The sequence below is a fragment of the Podarcis liolepis genome, assembly GCF_965112155.1.
Source record: "Podarcis liolepis genome assembly, chromosome: 16".
NCBI classification, from domain to species: domain Eukaryota; kingdom Metazoa; phylum Chordata; class Lepidosauria; order Squamata; family Lacertidae; genus Podarcis; species Podarcis liolepis.
The window spans coordinates 43,673,829-43,693,690 of record NC_139567.1 but is presented as its reverse complement, the minus strand read 5'-3'; the positions used below and the strand labels follow the sequence as shown (position 1 = coordinate 43,693,690).

At 50.2% G+C, this 19,862-nt stretch overlaps 1 protein-coding gene across 29 annotated transcripts in view; it reads right to left on the bottom strand.

Moving 5' to 3' along the window:
- MYO18A (myosin XVIIIA) overlaps positions 1-19,862 on the bottom strand; it is a 151,625-nt gene that overhangs the window by 25,016 nt on the left and 106,747 nt on the right. For all 29 annotated transcript variants that reach the window (XM_083479692.1, XM_083479705.1, XM_083479695.1 and 26 more), the window contains 10 exons: positions 19,123-19,212; positions 18,205-18,324; positions 16,321-16,432; positions 15,407-15,534; positions 13,960-14,114; positions 8,746-8,869; positions 7,743-7,943; positions 4,553-4,663; positions 681-785; positions 420-566 (listed from right to left, as the gene is read on the bottom strand). In XM_083479692.1, the coding sequence (XP_083335818.1) occupies positions 420-566; positions 681-785; positions 4,553-4,663; positions 7,743-7,943; positions 8,746-8,869; positions 13,960-14,114; positions 15,407-15,534; positions 16,321-16,432; positions 18,205-18,324; positions 19,123-19,212 (1,293 nt within the window). The remainder of the gene's footprint in view (positions 1-419; positions 567-680; positions 786-4,552; positions 4,664-7,742; positions 7,944-8,745; positions 8,870-13,959; positions 14,115-15,406; positions 15,535-16,320; positions 16,433-18,204; positions 18,325-19,122; positions 19,213-19,862) is intronic.

The following is a 19,862-nucleotide window of genomic DNA, read 5'->3' as shown; positions in this document are numbered from 1 at the left end:
TGCCAGGCACTAAAAACCAAAAGCCTTCCTCGCAGGGACCCTGCAAAAACCAAGCATGGCCTTTGGCCAGATGTTCAGGAGTTTTATTTCGTTTTAGTCAATTATACTGTTGTTTCAAGCCGATTGTTTTTTTGGTGATAATTATTTTAATTATTTTATCTGTTTTTGTGAACCGCATCTAGTTTTTTCCTAAAGCAGTATATAAATGTTATGAAAGAAATAATAAATAAGAGCCGGTCTGAGTGGAGAATGATGAAAACCTCTGCAGGGCCAACAGTTGCACAGGACTCTTGGGCCCATCCAGCTCAGTATTGTCTCCTGAGTCTACTGTCTATTGTCTACCCTCCCAAAAGAGTTCTATTCATTTCTCTACCTCCTCCCCCTACGCCACCCCCATTCCCAGCCCCCTCTTCCAGCACCTGGTTCTTCAGCTGTGCAATCTCCCGCTTGCTGGGGGCATTGTTCTTCAGGTGGTCAAGCATGACCTGAGCGTCAGACAGGAGGGCTTTGGTACGCTTCAGATCCTTGCGCAGCCGCTTCTCCGTCTCAAAGTCCCGCTGGCTGACCTGGAGGGTTGCAGGGAGGAAGAGGAGAGGTGTGAAGGGGAAAGGGCGAGAGGCGGTTCTGCTACAGCAGCCCTCGCCCACCCTCTCTTCTCCTGCTCCCGCCATCGTCCGTACCTGGTCGCTGACGGCCGACAGTTTCCCTTCCAGGTCCCTCTTCTCTCGCAGCACTTTCTGCTTCTCCTCATACTCCTCCTCCAGCTGCATCTCCATCTGCTTCAGCTGTGGGGTACACAAAACAAGCAGAGGGGTCCTGAGGGGGTCTTCCTTGGTGGACCTGGGGAGGCTGCTGCTGCTGGCAGCCTGGGGGTCATTTCCAGCTCTGTGTAGCTCTCCAAGGGAGGAATAGGGGGCCTTCCTAATGACGTCCAGTCTTCCTTAACAAACTACAGCTCCCAGAATTCTTTGGGGGAAGCCATGATGGTTTAAAGTGGTATCATGGCACTTTATAGCACAGGTGTATTCCTCTTGGAAGCTTAAAAAAGCACAGCAAGGTGGAAGCAAGCCCTGCTTCCATGTCCTCAGCACCTGGTTTTCAGAGGTGTACATACAGCCTCCAAACAGGGAACAGAATGTCACATGAACACAAAAGTTCAAAACATTTCAGAATTTGTAATACCTTGGTGCATGAATGGATTTTCCCAGTAGTGATGTATGGAAGTGAGAGCTGGACCATAAAGAAGGCTGATCGCCAAAGAATTGATGTATTTGAATTATGATGCTGGAGGAGACTCTGGAGAGTCCCATGGACTGCAAGAAGATCAAACCTCTCCATTCTGAAGGAAATCAGCCCTGAGTGCTCACTGGAAGGACAGATCCTGAAGCTGAGGCTCCAAGACTTTGGCCACCTCATGAGAAGAGAAGACTCCCTGGAAAAGACCCTGATGTTGGGAAAGATGGAGGGCACAAGGAGAAGGGGACGGCAGAGGACGAGATGGTGGGACAGTGTTCTCGAAGCTACCAGCATGAGTTTGACCAAACTGCGGGAGGCAGTGGAAGACAGGAGTGCCTGGCGTGCTCTGGTCCAGGGGGTCACAAAGAGGCGGACACAACTAAACGACTAAACAACAACAAATGGATGGATGGATGGAAAGACAGTGGGCAGCATTAAGAGGGGAGACCTCCTCACAGCCAAGGGGGAGGGCCCTTTAGTGACCCTAGGCCCCAGCCATGTGGGAAGCAGACCACCCCCTGGAGAGGAGGCCAAACGATTCCCCCAGCTGCACACAGGGCCATGACTAAGAGCTGCTTGCCTGCAGCAGGCTCTCAAGAGGAGCAAGCTCAGGAAAATGTTCATTTAGATAATTGCAGGTTCGTGCCGGCCAGGGCTGTGTCACTCGGCTAATGGGATCAGCGTAGGCAGAGAGGAAATCACGCTGTGGGGGAAGAGTGACTGATCACACTGGTCAGGGCCAGGAAGGGTTTGGCTGGACAGAGAGACCAAAGGCAGGACGACTGGAAGGGCACAAAACTATCAATCAAAACAGCACAGAGGCCTGAGCCCTTCTCAGCCATCATTAGAACTTTATATCTAAAAAGTAGGGGGAGGGGAGAGCAAAGGAAGTAGGAGACCCAGCCTGCTTGGGTTGCAATCTCTCAAAGCATGGACCTCTCCTCCCAGATGTCTCAGGAGTGAAATAAATGCACTCTGCATGTGGTCCAAGGCACTCTCTGCAAACTATTCATACTTTGTGTGTTCCAGGACAGAACCATGGCACGGAAGACCAGCTCCACAGCCTGGCCCAGATTCAAATTTTGCTTCAGCTTATTCAGCAGCCTCCTAGTACTTTTCTTATTATTTATTGTGTTTATTAGTCACTTGTTACTCTCCGAGCCACTGACATTTAAAAGCATAAACATATTATACCATAGTGAAAAAGAAAGAAATGGATCATATAAAAACACTGTGGGTGGTATGCAACAGCAGGCCTCTTGAAGTGAATGGCTATTAGGTTAATTAGGTTCATTCATTTCCAAGTATCTACTCTGAGTAAAACTTAGCTGGTTACAACCCTACAATTGGAAAGAAGAGACTTTATCTCCAATCACAGCAGCAAGTGCTCACATCAGAGCTGATCTGACAAGTGACTGACAGGTGGGTGTGAAATAGACAATAAGACCTTGTTACCCCCACAACAACCACTAAGACTAGAATCATCTCAGTCCACCAAAGACCAGGGGAAAGAGGTTAAATCTTTACCTGGCACCAAAACAGTGTCTGCTGCTAAGTTGCCGTGTGTGTGTGTGTGTGTGTGTGTGTTTAAAATCAATCAATCAATCAGTAAAATGACTGACAGCGGCTCTCCGGGATTTCAGGAGGAAAGGGTTACAGCTGAGGGGCTGCCTGGCTCACAGCTTGGTTTTCCAAACCGAGGCCTCTGTCTCTCTCAACTCCAGAGTCAGGCAGAAAGGCTTTGCTAAATGAAATGAAAACTCAGCCTTGCCGATGACCTGAAGGCAAAATCCATACTTAGCTTCTTGAAAAGGGTAGAATCAGAGCTGCTGCTGCTGGTGGTGGTGGTGGTGATAAGGGACCTTTTGAACCAGGGCCTTCCCCAAAAGACCTTAACGGCCCCCCCGGCTTCAGGAAAACAGCCATAACACACTCAAATGGAATAATTCTGCAAACATCCTCGTTTTCTGCCTCCCTCAGGAGCTGAATGCTTCCCAGTATTGACTTGTCCTCCAAGTGTGAAATTTCATGATTTATTAATTTTCAGAGAGAAAGAGAGATGCACCTTGACTCTCGGCCAGGAAGTCCCCAATTGAAATGCTTCCTCCGGGGCAAAGCATGCTCCCAACCTCTGCCTCCCTTCGCCCTTCTCTGCAGCCAAGGATAATTACACCAACCAGATTGTTCTTAAGGATCGCTGAGATGGTTTGTATATGTGCAAAATGCAGTGCTATAGACATGCAAAGTGCTGTGTTTATGTTCTAATATTTTTCATCTGTGTGTGCCTTGTTCTAAGGCAAAGGAGGGTGGGGATGCTAAATAGCTGCCTGGTATGTAGCAGGAAGGCAGAACCAGGAAACGGGAGGGGAAATTGCCTTGCGCCACAGTCACTTCCTGCTGCCAGCCACCCTGGAGCTTGGGCTCCTGCCCTGCTAATTGGGAACGGAGGCTGATCTCCTGCAGCTCCCAGGAAGCAGCATATTTCATTTTAAGGCCTTGCTGTGGTGAGGAGGAAGCAGGGCTCAGAGGACACCCAGAAGGGGCTTCACATGGCAGCAAGTGCCCCCGTTACTTATAGGGGTGTGTAAGGTAAGTCTCACAGAAAGGCCTCAGCAACCCAGGGGCTTCTTTCTATCCAGTGCTACTCCTACCCACTGAAAACAAGGGTCAATGGCTAATTTAGGTCCATTGATTTTGACGGGCCCTGTCAGATTAAAACTGAGTTGGTAACTCCTTTACTGAATGTGTGAACAGAAAAGGTGGTAATAACCGAACTCCAACCCAATACAAGCCTGACACTTGGCCAGTGTATGTCTTGAATCTCTTTTATCTTCTGCTGTTAGCAGACACTTGTCTGCAGCATTTTTTTATGCCTGGATCACCAAGTCATCAAGGAAGTGCTTTAGAGTGCCCTATTTCAACTTCTACCACCTTGTACGTATCCTGCTTCATTGCTGACAAGCCCGAAATCCTTTCTCCTTTACTTTAATCTGACTGTTCCCGCTGTAACCAAGTACTATGAATATGCTTTTGATGTGTGGATGGCATTAAACTCTCTGGGGAAGGGGTGGGTGGAGGGTCAGTGGCTGCTGTTGGTGGGGAATGGGAACTGATGTTTTTGAGTTCTGAATACAGTATGATTTTATTCTGTATATCTATCTATCTATGTGTGTATACACACACATATACATATACACATACACATATACACATACACATATACACATATACATCCAATGACGGAACTGTATTGGGATACAAGCCAGGGTTCTCTGGCTCCTAAAGGGCCTGTGAAACCACCCAGAGCCTTTCTCACCTTCTTCTGGCAGGACTGCCTGATCTCCTCCACCTCCTCATCCCGACTCTCCACTTCCTTGGAGTGTGTCTGCCGCAGCCTCTCCATCTCCATCTCCAACCGGAGTTTGGCCTGAAGGGTAGGGGGAGAAGGAACCGATGAGACGCCCAGAGGAGGAAGGCTCAGACTTTGCCTCTCTCTCTGCACAGGCCGGGAAGGGTTCATGATAAAGCAGGCAGAGCAAAGGGACCGAAGGGAAAGGGACATCGCACTGCCTAACCTACTCACATTCCCCACCCACCTACAGCAGCAAAAAATGGTCTCCCCACCCAAACGAGATCAGTTTTGCTACTGGATGGCACAGAGCACAGCAGGCCCGGCTGGCCCAAGAGATGTTCTCCTCCTTCTTTCCCTCCTTCCCTGCACTGACCTACACCAGAGGACTTCTCTTCCCTACTCCACCCAGGACCACAACCTACCAGTATTTGCAGGGAAACCCAATTCTGTCCATCCCCGTGCAGGGAACCACAGGAGGGCAGAATGCAGCTGTGCTCAGGTCCCAGCTGGCTTGATGCAACAGGGCTCATTTTGAGGTTCATAAGAAATATAAATCAGATTATAAATAATGTACCTCATAAGGGCTGCATCTAACTACTGGTACTTTTTATCTCGGAGCAGGCCCATTGAAAATAATACCCTGTTAGTCATGTCTATTAATTTCAATGGGTTTACTCTAAGGTGGGCTACAACCATAAGAACAGCCTGCTGGATCAAGCTCATGGCCCACCTCATCCAGCCTCCTGTTCTCACAGGGACCAGCCAGTTGCCCCAGCAGGAACCCCACATGCGGGACATGAGCGCAACAGAAACTCTCCCAAACTGTGATTCCCAGCAACTGGTGTTCAGAGAGGAACCCCAGGTTTCTCTTAAAGCAAGGGTTACTAACCTGCGGCTGGAGCACAGCATCCATTATCTCCCTGGTCACTGAGCCATGCCACTTCACACACAGCCCAGCACACACCAGGGACTAGCACCCTGAACGGACCAGGAGCCAAGTCCTTTGGGTCCAGAGGTCAAAGGCAGAGCTACGCGGCCAGCTCAGCAGCAAAGGCTCAAGGACTTGCAGACCCTTTGTGGGGTCCCTGCCAGACCTCAAACAGATTTCCAAGTTCAGTCTTAAGTCTCCTGCTGTTAGAAGTTGAAGGATTTGGAGGAAAGGGGACTATATAAGTATAATAAATAGAAATAATAGTGAATACAGGACTGCTGGGAAAACTCAGCCAGTAGAGCATGAGAATCTTAATCTCAGGTTCAGGGGTTCGAGCCCCACGTTAGCCCCAAAATTCCTGCATTACTGGGGGATGGACTAGATGACCCTTATGGACCTTTCCAACTCTACAATTCTATGCTTCAGTTTGGGGGGACACGACCCAAGCCCACTGCACATGCAGTAAGCAGGGGAGGCAGAGACCCTTCAACACATCTCACCTTGGCCCTGCTGGAAAGCTAATTGCCGGCCTTTGCCTTTGTCATTTTCAGTCATCAATATGTATATTTTCCTATATACATAAAAATGCAAGGCTGTCATCATGCACCCTGATTAGGAGATTTGCCCCATGGCAATCCTGGATTTGCGTAAAGAAAAGAGGAAGCTTTAGGGCAGGGTTTCCCAAACTTGGGTCTCCAGCTGCTACTGGACTACAACTCCCATCATCCCTAGCTAGCAGGACCAGTAGTCAGGGACGATGGGAATTGTAGCAGCCGAAGACCCAAATTTGGAAAATCCTGCTCTAGGGTGTTAATGCAGCGGGGAATGGCAGGGGTAGTTGATGAAGGGAGAGAGCAGGGGCCCAGCCCCTAGTAAAACGCTGTCACAGGGAAAGCAGAGCAAGCTCCTTTTCTTTTCTTTTTTTATAAGATATTTATTAAGATTTTCAAGAAATTACAAAATAGAAAAAACAAAAGAAAAATACAAAATAAAAATAGTTAAAAAACAATTCAATCATCACATATTTTTCATTTACTTATTTCCCGGACTTCCTCATGCCTTCCTTCTCTGTATTCCAATTCGAATTATTATTTCAGCAAATCCCTCCCCTCTTTCAAATCCTTTCCATAATTAATAATATTATGTCATCACATTACCTTAATCTATTTTCATAAAACTTAAATCTTAATTTTTACCAACTTCTCCTACCATAACATTCTTACCCAGAGCAAGCTCCTTTTCTGCTGCTCTAGAGGCGAGAACCTCAAGCAATGGATTCAAATTACAAGCAAGGAGGGGAAACTATCCAAAGGTAAGAGCTGGTCAACAGTAGAATGGACTCCCTCGGAAGGTGGTGCACAGAGGCTTTTAAACAGGCTGGCTGGCCACCTGCCAGGGATTCTTGAGCTGCGGTTCCTGCATTGCAGGGGGGGTCAGACTAGATGACCCTCAGGCCCCTTTTCAAACTCGACAATCCTATGATTCTATGTGCTTGCCCCGCTCTCCGGTCCCCTTGCCATCCCCCCCACATGACATATACACTTTCTGGAGAGAGAGAGTTATCTCAAATAGCTCGGCGCAACCTCGCCAGTCCCATCAGCACCACCTGTACTCTATCACACTTAAAAAGCTCTTTCATTTAGCTGGTGGGAATGAAAGGCCCACCAGCCGCCGCCGCCACCAAGCAAGAGGCAGAAAGGCCGCTGTGGGCTCTCGCATTGATCTGGCTTGTTTTGCCAGCCTCTGTCATCTTCCCCCCTCTGCCTGGCTCACGCCGGGGCAAGGCCACACTGGGAGCAGCTGGGCACTGAGCTGCGAGCCAGGCCGGCGCACAAAGCTCTGGCGCTTGGGGAGCACAGCAGCCCCTCCGGATCAATGGCTCTGAAAGGCAATTACTTACTCGCCTTGCCGCCGCTGCCTCCGCAGCCTGCATGGCTGCGTCTGCCTGCCTGTTGGCACCTTCCGGAGTCACAAAGGCAGACACCTCTCCCTCTCCTGGGGCCGGCTGCCGAGGCTCCAACCAGCCGAACTGGAGCCGCAGCAGGAGAAGAATCACAGTGGCGGCGGCAGCAGCAGCTCAGGTGTGTGAAGGGAAGAGGACGGGACGGCCCACACACCCCTGTGAAACCGGCACACCCAGAAAACCGGCAGAGCCAGAGCCGGCAGAGAGAGAGAGAGAAGAGAGGAGGAGGAGGAGGAGGCCCCGCCCAGACCAGGCCTTACCTGCTCCAGCATCTGGATGGTGCCTGCCTGTTCATCCAGCTCCTCCTCCTGGTCTTTGGCCTTGGCCTCCAGGTCCCGGAGCTGCTTCCGCACCTTGGCCAGAGACGCCTCATCCTTGGACTCCTGGGAGGAGAGGTCCTGCAGCTCGGCCTCCAGGGACTCCACCTTCTGGGTGACGCTGGTGATGCTGGACTCCTTCTCCTGGGAAGGGAGGGACGCGGGGAATGTTTAAGTGCCAGGCAGGGAAGCTCAAAAGCCCCAAGCAGCCCCTCATGAGACAGGTGCTGCTGCTCTGGATCCCAAGAAAGGCCATCGGATGAAAGTGGAGGGAGGGTTTTCCTTCAGAGCACACAGCTTAGGGAAGGATCCTCGCTGGGCTGAAGGCACCCAAAGCCACACAGCTGAGGGAGAGCTCCAGCAAGGCCCTTTCCCAGCCTTCCCTGGGAACACAGGAAGTCGTCTCATACAGAGTCGGACCACTGGTCCACCTAGCTTGGTATCATCTGGAGACTGGCTTTCCGTCATTCCCAGAGATGTCGAGAATGGGACCTTGGGCTTCCCGGACGCAAAGAAGGTGTTGAGCTGCTGAAGTGCAGCCATTCCCCAGACCAGACCATTCTTCCATCATACTCAGGACTGATGACACTGACCAGCAGTGGCTCTCTGGGCCTCAGTGGCTCTTCCAGCCCTGCTCAGAGACACTGTTGGGGAATCATAGGACAAGGAAGGAGATTTTCCGACACTGGAATGGATTTCCCCTGCAGGTGGTGGGGCTCTCCTTCACTGGGAGTTTTTAAGCAGAGGTAGTAGGACCATTTGTCCAGGATGCCTTAGTTGAGATTCCTGCCTTGCCGGGGGTTGGACTAGACAATCCTTGGGGGGTCCCCTTCCAACTCTATGATTCTGTGACTGAATCTGGGACCTTATGCATGCAAAGCTAGGTCCTCATTTCCCTTCTGGGGGTGGTGGTTCAGTTTTCAACGCTGCAGGACAGAGCACCCACCTCAAGCTGCTGCTTGAGGCTGAAGACCTCGGCGATGAGCATGTCCTTCTCGCGCCCCAGCTTCTCCCGGCCCAGCTTCTCGCGATGGGCCTCTTCGTGGGCCTGTGAGAGCTCGCTGTCAAACCTGTGGGTGAGAGAGACACATGCGCAACTCAGCGTCTGCGCTCTGCTGGCTGAGGATACCTAGCCTGCTCCCTCTGCCACCTGGGCTGCAGCAACAGCTGCCTTCCTCCATTCCTTAGTGCAGCTCCATCTGCTGCATGTTTAATTTAATATAAATATGTATACGTTGCTGTGGGGGGGGGGGTGTCCGCCGAAGCAGCTCTCAAACGTAATTTAAAAAACACAAACAATAAACTGAAATTATGAACCAGCAACAACTTCACTAAAAGCAACGCAGCAGCACCGTTAAGAAAACTCTGGGGACAAGGCAAAAACAAGAGCATGTCTAATTTAACAGAACCATTGTGGTGGTGTTTTCTGAAGTATAGGAGGGCAGAGTTTAAGCAAGACTTCCAGTGAAGGTCTTGCTCCACATTCCCACAACCTGTGGCTCAGATGGTGGCAGGACATGGAAGAGTCTCAGCACTCCATACTGAGGGGTCCAGCTGGGAACTGCCACCACTAGGTAAGAGGCTGGGAGGCCACTGGGCTCCACCCTGCTCCCAAGAACATCACAACTATTAACTATGGAACTCCCCTCCACAGGAGGCAGTGAGGGCCAATAACTTGGGTGGCTTTAAAAGAGGATTAGACAAATTCATGGAGAAGAAGGGCTATCTGCCACCACAGCTGGAGACAGCACTGCTTCGGAATACCAGTTGCTGGAAACCGCAAAGAAGGGAGATTGCTGTGATTGCTTGCAGGTTTCCCTGTGGGGCATCCGGTGAGAACAAGATGCTGGACTAGATGGGCCACTGGTCTGATCCAGCAGACCCTTCTTATGTTCTTAAATCGGGAGCATGACAGCGTCTGTCCTTGAATCAGGGCCCCTGCCGAAAGAAGCTTGTTCAGGCCCAAACCATAAACTGAGAACGTCGGTTTGAGAGCTGCTCACATGCACCTGATCTTATCCCAGCAGCCAGAAAAGCAAGAATTTTGCTTTTTAAAAAGTTGTTTTTAATGAACTGCTAATACTTCCATTTTTTATGGGTATTAGAACCACAATGGCTTGTTTCTGGAGAGATCTGAACAAGGCCAGTATTTATTTCTGGTGTGGGAACTTGCTTTATTAGATAAAGCTCAACCCACTTCCAGGGAAAAATGTTTTTAAAAAATAAAAATTGCAGAGGTTTGCTTTCTTTTTATTACATATGTCAATAAGGAAGAACACGGTCCATCACCTCCCTCTGCTTATCAATGGATTTGGTTGATTCAATAATATATGCTATTATTCTCTCTAAGATTCATCCCACCGGTAACACTAATGGGTTTTATTTTATCCCATGTTTAAAAGCATACTCAAACTTTTACTTTTATTGTACCAGCCCGGTATGTGTGTGTGTTGCTAATGATGTTAGCTCAATGAAAAGAAAACAGGGGGAAATTAAAGGGTTTCTTCACAAAAGCTGAATTCTGCACTTGCTATTGAACTGATCGCACGGCGGAAGACCTGACGGACGGGTGGTTCTGGAGGCAAGCCTGCTCCCACCTCGCTGTTTTGAAATCAACCTGCAGCCTCGATAGCTGCGCACACAGAGCCCTGGCACAGCCATGGGGAGCTCGTTTCGCCTCCTTCCCGCCCCCCTCCCTCCCTCTTGAAGCTTCCGCCTGCCACCCGCCTGCCACCCGCTAGCTGGGTCCCCTGCCAAGAGCCTTCCCCCCCCCCACCCCTCTGCTTTAAACCTGCTCTCAGCTGGGGGCCTCTCAACTCCTCTGTTTACAAGCCTTTAATTTCCACCAGAAGAGCCGCAAAGCAGGGAGCAAATTGCAGAGAATCCTCCCCGGTGCCTTCCCTGAATTGCTAATCGAAAGATCCTGCCTGTTATTGTCGGGGAGCTGGGGGGGAAATTAAGAGAGGTGTGGAGGATGCAAGGTGTGTGGGAAGGTGGGGTTAAGGGCTTGCTGGCAGAGAGAGACAGCGAGCAGAAAAGTCAATGAAGATGAAAGCCTGCACAGGAAAGGAGGGCTACCAAGCAGGCAGATGCACACACAGCGTTCAGAGTTCCTGCTGGGTCTGGGGCCCAGCTAGCCGAGCCTCTTGTTCTGGATACTAGCCACAATGGCTGTGCTCTTGGAAGCAATATTTCCACTGGGAATCTCAAGTGGGGAAGGCGCTGTTGTGCCCAGGTCTTGCTTTCTGGCTCCGCCCTGGGAAATCTAGCAGACCACAGGATGCCGGGCTAGATGGGGCCCCCTTTGGCCTCATCCAGCAGGACTCTTCTGATGTTTATGGGTGGCGCAGCAGAGTTACAGATCAAATCAGGGAAGCCCTGAGTTCAAATCCCTGCCCAGCCAGAGAGGGAGAGGGAGACAGACTGTCCCCAGCTAACAACCTTATAGGGTTGTTGTGAAGGTAACACAGGGTAACTTGGGCTAGATGTGGCCTTAAAACAAAAAGCAGCATCACGATAGATGCTGGAGGCAAAGACCAAGAGAAGGCCTGTGGCCTCTCCTGCCCCACTTGTGGGCTTTCCAGGGCTAGCCACAGCTGGAACCCAGAATGCTGGAGGACATGGAACCTTGGCCTGAGGCAGAACTCTTTTTATTCCATCTGTCAGCTGTGCAACAGAGCTAGCCAAACTCAAATGACTGGTATCTGGGGCTCCAGATGAACCCCATGGGGTGTGTGAACCCCACTGACTAGAGCCACCCAGGGGTCCTGCCCTACATCACCGGAGGCCTCAAGGACCCTCTCTTGCAGGGCGGGAGAAAGCCACAACGCAGCCGGCGCAAACTCCTCTCCAATTTCTATCCTTGGCTCCGTGGTGAAACATCAGTGTCGCCCGCCCATTTATTTAGTGACCCATGTTAAACGTCCAGTCAACTAATCCCCATTCTTCTCCGCGCCGAGTAATAAATAGCGGCATTAACGCGGGCTCTGCTCTTCGGAAATTGAAATTAATTAGGTTGATTCTCTCACTCGCTGGGTCTCTCTCTTTTCTTCCTCTCTCTTTCTGCCGTGTGATCATTACCATAATGAGATGAAAGCGTCTCCACTGCTTAATAACATTTTTTTACTTAGGAGGGGGAAAAAAGTGAGCGGAGTCTTGTAATGGGAGAGGAGATGGTGAGGGAAGGAGAGGGCAGGGGGAGGGGGGGAGGATGGAGGGCACAGTCCAGGCTCTGATGCTAACGGCTCTCCAGACAACTTCTCAGTTCCTTAATTGCTCATTATTAGATGGCACTACCTGGATTTGCAGCAAACAGCAGCGGTGGGGGGTTGGGGGAGGGACACACTGGCTGCCTTCTCTGGCCATTCTGCCCCAACAAAGTTGAGCAGTGAAATGAGATGCAGATTGGTGGGGAGAGGAAAGTTAGGTGAACCTCTGCAACACACAGGGACAAGGCAGTAGCACCCACAGAGACACAGCTGGCATCTTCCGCACAGGAGGGGACACTCTGCGATGGGACTCCTGGGGGTGGCAAGCTAAACTGGGGGTGGGGGCTCTCCTAGGGAAGGAGCAGAGAAACCTGCACATAGTTAAACTGTGGAACTCACTTCCAAAGGAGGCGGCGATGGCCACCAACTTAGACGACAGCTTTAAAAGAGGCTTAGACCATTTCGTGGAGGAGGTGAGGGCCATCGAAGGTTACTAGCCAGGATATCATAGAATCATAAAATCATAGAATCATAGAGTCGGAAGAGACCACAAGGGCCATCGAGTCCAACCCCCTGCCAAGCAGGAAACACCATCAGAGCACTCCTGACATATGGTTGTCAAGCTTCTGCTTAAAGACCTCCAAAGTAGGAGACTCCACCACACTCCTTGGCAGCAAATTCCACTGTCAAACAGCTCTGACTGTCTTACTATGGCTCTGCTCTGCCTCCATGGCTGGGTGGGCAGCAATGCTTCTGACCACCAGATGCTAGAAACCACAGGGAAATCGCTCTGATGCTCAGCTCCTGTTTGAAGGTTTCCCACAGGCATCTGGTCGGCCACTGGAGGACAAGATACGGGACTAGGTGGGCCACTGGCCTGATCCAGCAGGTTCTTCTTCTGTTCTTGACGGTCAAATTAGCACAATGCTGAATTCCACCCAATAATTAAAATTACACAGCACTGGGCGGGGGTGAATGGACCTAGGACTGGACTTCACGGGCTGCATTGTTGAGCTGTGCTCCCACCAACACACCCTGAGGCAGGTGCTACAAGGCATAGCTGCCAACTTTTCCCTTTTCTTGTGAGGAATCCTATTCGGAATAAGGGAATTTCCCTTTAAAAAGGGGAAACGTTGACAGCTATGCTACAAGGGGACGTCAGAAATTTGTTCCTACAGAACCAGACTGAGCAGAAAGTCGACTGGGCTCTACCGGCAGATCAGCTGGGTGGAAGAGGCAATGTGGTGCGGTGGTTAGAATCCTGAACCTGGGGGACCAGGGTTCAAATCTTCCCTTGGGCGTAAACCCCACTGAGTGACTTTGGGCCAGTCACTATCTCTCAGCCTAGCCTACTTCACAAGGTTGTTGTGAGATTAAAATGGGGAGGGGGAGAAGTGTGTACACCACCCCAAGCTCCTTGGAGAACAAACGAACAAAATGATCTGAAGTTGATGAGACACGGGTTTCTGACTCCCAGATTGCTTCACCATAGGTCCCTGGACACGTTCTCAGGTCAGATGATGATGCCATCTTGCTGAAGGTCAGGGCCCAGTCAGGGCCTGGAGGGGGGAGACCACCTTGGGACTCTCCCCCCCCCCTGCACTGCATGCTGTTTTGAGTCTCATAGTGACAGATGTGAGAAGCATTCCAAAGCCACAGCAACAGCAGAAAGAGGCCTCCCACACCCAAAGCCCCTTCCCTAAAAAGCACCTGTTGGAATTCCTGATTTGTGCTAAGAATAGATCTGTACTTTGCGCATGGAGGCTGCCACAGTCTACGGCTGGGAAGGTGCAACAGGGAATTGGCACCGTTCTACAACGGCCACCAGCACCAGTGGGCTGCTCTTCCACACCCAGGTGCAGTCGGCAGGCCTTGGGGATCTTACAAGGAAGAGCTCTTCCCACTCCTGCCCGGCGACTGGCTCAAGGCCCTCCCCACCACCCGCCTCTCACCTGCGCTGCTTCTTCTCCAGCTCATGGTTGCGGCCTTGCTGGCCTTCCAAGTGCAGCTTGGTGTCCTGCAGCTCGGCAGTCAGCCGCTGGCACTTCTTCTTCAGCGTCTGCAGGGCACGCTGGCTCTCCTCGCTGTCCGCTTGCAAGTCGGTCAGCTGTGAAGGGAAGAGGGCCGTCAGAGGACCTGGGAGAAAAGCCTGGCTGCTGGATCAGGCCAATGGCCCATCTAGTCCAGTGTCCCTTTCTCACAGTGGCCAACCAGATGCCCCAAAGGGAAGTCCACAAGCAGGGCCTGAGCCCAACAGCCCCTCTCCAGCTGCTGTTCCCCATCAGCTGGTATTCAGAGGTAGACTGTGCCTGGGCATGGAGGCTCTCCTTAAGAAGGGACTGGCTGCTGAGTCAGGCCAAAGAAGACCCATCTAGTCCAGTATCCTGTTTTCACGCTGGCTGATCAGATGGGCTGATCAGGTGCCCTTTATGGGAAGCCAGCAAGCAGGACCCAGGCACAAGAGCTCTCTCCCACTCCTGCAGCTTCCATCAAGGGGTATCCAGGAGCATTGCTGCCTCCTATGCCCTTTTCAAATGTGTGGGGTTTTATTTGGGGTGTGTGTGTGTTATTGGGTTGTTGTTTTTATTTTGATTATGTATTTTGTGGTTTTATATTCTGATTTTATTCTGTGAAACACCTCAAGACCTGCGGGTACAAGGCAGTATAAGAATTCAATAAAAATAAATAAATAAATCCAACCACAGAGGCAGGGCAGAGCCATTTGTGGGCTTGGAGGGTACTGAACGATTGACTTAGTCCAAATTTCTGCCCCTCCCCACACAAACCCTCTCCATTCCAATCTCTCTCTCTCTCCCTCTCACTTTCTCTCTCACAAAAGATTTAATATGTGCCACGACCAGACAGCAAGTGGATCTCCCAGTGCGTTTACAGAGCAAACTGTTCCCAGGAGAATTAAGACAGCATCATGGGTCACATGACATAGGCCACTGCAATGGTCAGCCTGTTTCCTTCTTCCCTACGTGGTGCCCAAGTCTGGCCAGAAATCACACACACCCCCATTTTAGGAGGAAAGAAGGGAAGGTTGTGGGACTCATTGTGCAACGGCAACTAAGTTGCTACACTGTGCCAGCAGCCAACACAACATGCCCATAAAAGCAGAGGCGGCAAAGCAAAACAGTGGAGAGTGCTTTTAAAAACTTAAAAGATACGGAGAACTGGACAAAGCACCTCGCAAGAGCACGCAACTCCAGCCAATTAGTCACGAGTTGTGGCAGAAAAGGGTGGGAAGAGCAAGGCATCCTGGGAAATTGAGAGAGAGGGATGTGCTTTGGCAGCACAGAGGAAAGGGCTGCCCGGTGCCCAGCGCATCAAGGTGTGCTGAAGGGAGAGGGGGGAGGAGGAGAGGCCAGGTGACCGTGAAAGAGAGAGAAAACTGACCCGTCGCTCCAGCTGCCTCTTGCCCTGCTGCTCCACCTCCAGCTTGTCCTCAAACTCCTGCTGCAGGCGCTTCTTGGTGAAATCGATCTCGCGGACGGCGCGCTCGTACTTCAGGCGCCACTCGCCACCTGCAAGGAGAAGGAGGCAGATGGAACAGAGGTTAGGCGGCCAAGGATGAGCTGAGAGAAAAAAACTCGTCCTTATCCCTGAGGCCGCAGACACAGGTGACCACAGGTGTCACTTTGTGGAGCAAGAACTTGGTGGTAGATGGGTTGGGTTCAGAAATGAAAATGTAAGGACATAAGACGAGTCTGGCTGGATCAGGCCAATGGATCCTCTAGTCTAGTTCTCACAGTGGCCAACCAGACGCCCCAAGGGGAAGCTCACCAGCAGGGGCCGAGCGCAAGATCACTCTGTCCCCCTGCGATTCACAGCAACTGGCATTCAGAGGCATTATGCCTCTGATGGAGGTGACAGAACAGAGCCATCATGGCAAGTCACCACTGACAGCCTTGCCCTCTATTAATCTGTCGAATCTAAACACTTACATTTCCAGACCAGCCTCTCCAAACCATGAGGACTAGTAACTTAACTTTAAACATAGAGACCAAAGCTTGAGCTATCTGAAATCTGTCTGCTTTGCATAATTCAGTCTACTGCCAAATAGGATTATGTATTCTGTGGTTTTATATTCTGATTTTATTCTGTGAACCGCCCTGAGACCTGCGGGTATAGGGCCGTATATAGATTCAAAAGGAAAGAAGGAAGGAAGGAAGGAAGGAAGGAAGGAAGGAAGGAAGGAAGGAAGGAAGGAAGGAAGGAAGGAAGGACTGGAGAATGGACAGAGAATGGGGGAGCTGGACACAGCCAAGACAAGGAGCAGGGACTGTGAATGTTTTTTTAGGGTGGCCCACCTGAGTCATCGTCGTCCATCTCGCCATTGAGCTCAGCGGCACGGATAAGACGGGCCTCCATCACCTCCATCTCCATGGAGTCCATCTGCTTCTTAAGAGCATCGTACTTGGCCTGGAAGGCGGAAGAGGCAAGTCACTCCAGAACACCCAAGGGGCTGGCAAGGCCGCTCCCCTGACCCCACTTCACCAGTGGGGCAGACCCTGCTGAGATGCTACTGTGCAGGAGGAGGCCAGGTGGCCAAAGGCAGGGCTGAGATCAGACGGGCCCCGAACATTATTATTGCATTATTCAACTGCCTTTTACATCCATGCTAAGGCAATTCACAAATGCTTATAATAAAAAATAGCTAAAAATAGTTTTTAAAGGGGAACAAAGTGAACACCTTAAGGCAGAGAGACTCCCAGCTGAGAAAGCTTGTCGGAGCAAAAATGCCTGCAATGGTTTCTGGAGAGTTCAGATTGTGGGCGCCTGTCGTGTCTCGACATGGATCCTGTTCCCCAGAAGGGAGGCAGCCGCACTGACAGCCCTGCTCTGCGTTACTGCAAAGTGGGCTTCAGATACTTTGGGGACACAAGGTGGGAGTTTGTAGCAGCTGGAGGCTGGCAGCTTCAGCAAGCAGGCAGAAGCCCAAGGCTGCTTTCTTGTGGGGATTTGTTTCCTATTTATTATTGCTATGTCTGCGTTCACCCAATGCAACCTCAGGGACCTCCCCTATGCAGGGGTCACACGCTCAAATCTCCCGTGCGCTCAGGAGCACCACTGCTTTCCAGAGGGAGGAGAAATGTCAAGCAGAACCAAACCTAGAAGCAGCATTCCGAAAAAGGCTGACCTGGCCCCCCAGGGCTGATCTCTTTTGGGGGGGGGGCAAGCAAAGTCCTCTGTGTTTTATTTTGTTTATTGTAAAGCCATTTCTATGCTGCTTATGATGGCTCTTTTATTATTAAATTATCCCTTTGGGAAAGTACGTTATTATCTTTTATATATATATATATATAATTTTTATTAGGGTTTTCAAAAAAAATTTAGACAAACACAAAAACATACAGACACAACACACACATAACAGATATAATTTTAAAACCTTAATTTCTTAACCACTTTCCCAGACTTCCCCCACCTCCCCTTCTTGCATCCCTATTCCAATAATTAACTCAGCAAGTTCTTATCCAAGTACGTTATTATCATCTCCGGAAACAATCTTTGGAAACTTCTGTCAAAGGGCAGGGAAACATGTGCTCAGAGAATTAGCCCTATCATACCACTTTAAACGGTCATGGCTTCACCCAAAGAATTCTGGGAGCTGTAGTTTATTGAGGCTGCTGTGAGTTATTTTAAATGGTTTTTGTTTTGTTTTGTTAGTTGTATGTTAGTGTTTTGCAGTTGTTGTTGTTGTTTTTGTATTGTATTGTATTCTTGTATGTTTTTTCTTTTTTGGTTTTTTGTAGTGTTGTGTTCAGTTTGTTGGAAAACTAATAAATATTATTATAAAAGAGAGAAAAAAGAGAGAGTTATTAGAACACCCTCCACTCCCTTCTCAGAGCTACAATTCCCAGGATGGCTTAACAACCAATCCTTCTTCACGGGGAACTCTGGGAAATGTAGTTCTGGGAAAGGGAACAGGGGTTCTCCTAACAACTCTCAGCAAACAAACTACAATTCCCCAAATTCTTTGAGGGGAAGCTAAGCCTGATATTGACTTAAATGCATGGTGTGAATGCGGCTTTAGTGCCACGCAGGAACCCAACTGATCTGGCACAGGAAGCTGAATGACAACCATGGAGTCTTTCTTTGGGGTGGCCAGGTTGGGTTGGGGCTGAGGAGCACTTGCTTAGCCCTGCCCCACCCCCCGCAAAGCGTCCTGGGTTCTGCCCCACTTGGCTGACCTGCAGGTCCTTCATGTCCTTCTCTGCTCGCAGCCGCTCTGCTGTCTCAGCGTCCAGGAGCTGGGAAGCAGATTCTCCCGTGTTCCTCTCGTCGGTCAGTTCTGAGCTCAGCTCCGAGATCTAGAGGTGGGGGAAGTAAGTGGCAGGGTTGGGATTTTGCACACTACTTTCACTAATATGTGCCCTTTTTATGGACACTTTACACTAGTTTATGCCTTTATGCACCTGCCCTGTGGAACGCCCTCCCACCTGATGTCAAAGAGAAGAAGAACTACCAGACTTTTAGAAGACATCTGAAGGCAGCCCTGTTTAGGGAAGCTTTTCATGTTTAACAGACCACTGTATTTTAATACTTTGTTGGAAGCCTCCCAGAGTGGATGAGGAAACCCAGCCAGATGGGTGGGGTATAAATAATAATAATAATAATAATTATTATTATTATTATTATTATTATTATTATTATTATTATTATTATTTCTAATGCACATTCCTTGGCTGGAGACCAACATTGGAAAATTTGGATTAGGGTAGGTTCACTTTGAAATGCAAAATTTTTTGAATTTCTTCCCCTCTCCCCCCCCCCCATCCCTGCTGGGGCGTGACCTGATCTAAAGTAGTTCACGACAGCAGCAGCAGCAGTACCCCCATCACCACCACCCTACAAATACATGGTATAAACAAACCAACAAAGAAACGGCTCTCCGGCCGCCTCTCTGGGTTAAAGGTGTGTCTGCAAAGGCTGGATCCTGCTGCACTAAGTCCTGGGTTGCTGCCTGCAGCTCCTGACTTGGCTCTAAGGAGCCTGGATCCTCGTGCCCTACACCCTGCTTCCATGCAGCTCCTAGCACTCGCTTCCGGGGCTGGAACGGAAGGCTCACTTAAGAGGCGAGAGCTGGAGGGTCCCAGGAACCACCTCACCTTGCTCTCCAGGCGGTCGCTGCTGAGTCGCAGTTCGTTCCTCTCCTTCTCCACCTTCTCCAGCCGGCTCTTCAGCTGCTGGATTTCCTCCTGTTCAGAAGGCAAAGGCAAGGTCAGGCCAAAGGCTGTCAAGCAGCAGCAGCAGCAGCAGCAGCAGCAGCGACCAAGTCCCAAGAGTCCCTGCCTTGGGATTTGGAGCCACAGCGTTAGTCAAGAGAGAAAGACCTGCTTGGATCCAGGACTGTTATTATGACCATCTTCAGAAGTATTGTTTGAATTTATATCCCACCTGCCCTCCCAACTAAGTCCAGGGAGGCAAACACACAAGTGACGGAATGATTAAAGGATACCTCAGCCCAGTATACCTGAAGGAGCGTCTCCACCCCCATCGTTCTGCCCAGACGCTGAGGTCCAGCTCCGAGGGCCTTCTGGCGGTTCCCTCACTGCGAGAAGCAAAGCTACAGGGAACCAGGCAGAGGGCCTTCTCGGTGGTGGCACCCGCCCTGTGGAACTCCCTCCCACCAGATGTCAGAGAGAAAAACAACTACCTGACATTCAGAAGACATCTGAAGGCAGCCCTTTTTAGGGAAGTTTTTAATGTGTGACATTTTAGTGTATTTTAAATCTTTGTTGGAAGCTGCCCAGAGTGGCTGGGGAAACCCAGCCAGATGGGTGGGGTACAAATAAATAAATTGTTGTTGTTGTTGTTGTTGTTGTTGTTGTTGTTGTTGTTGTTGTTG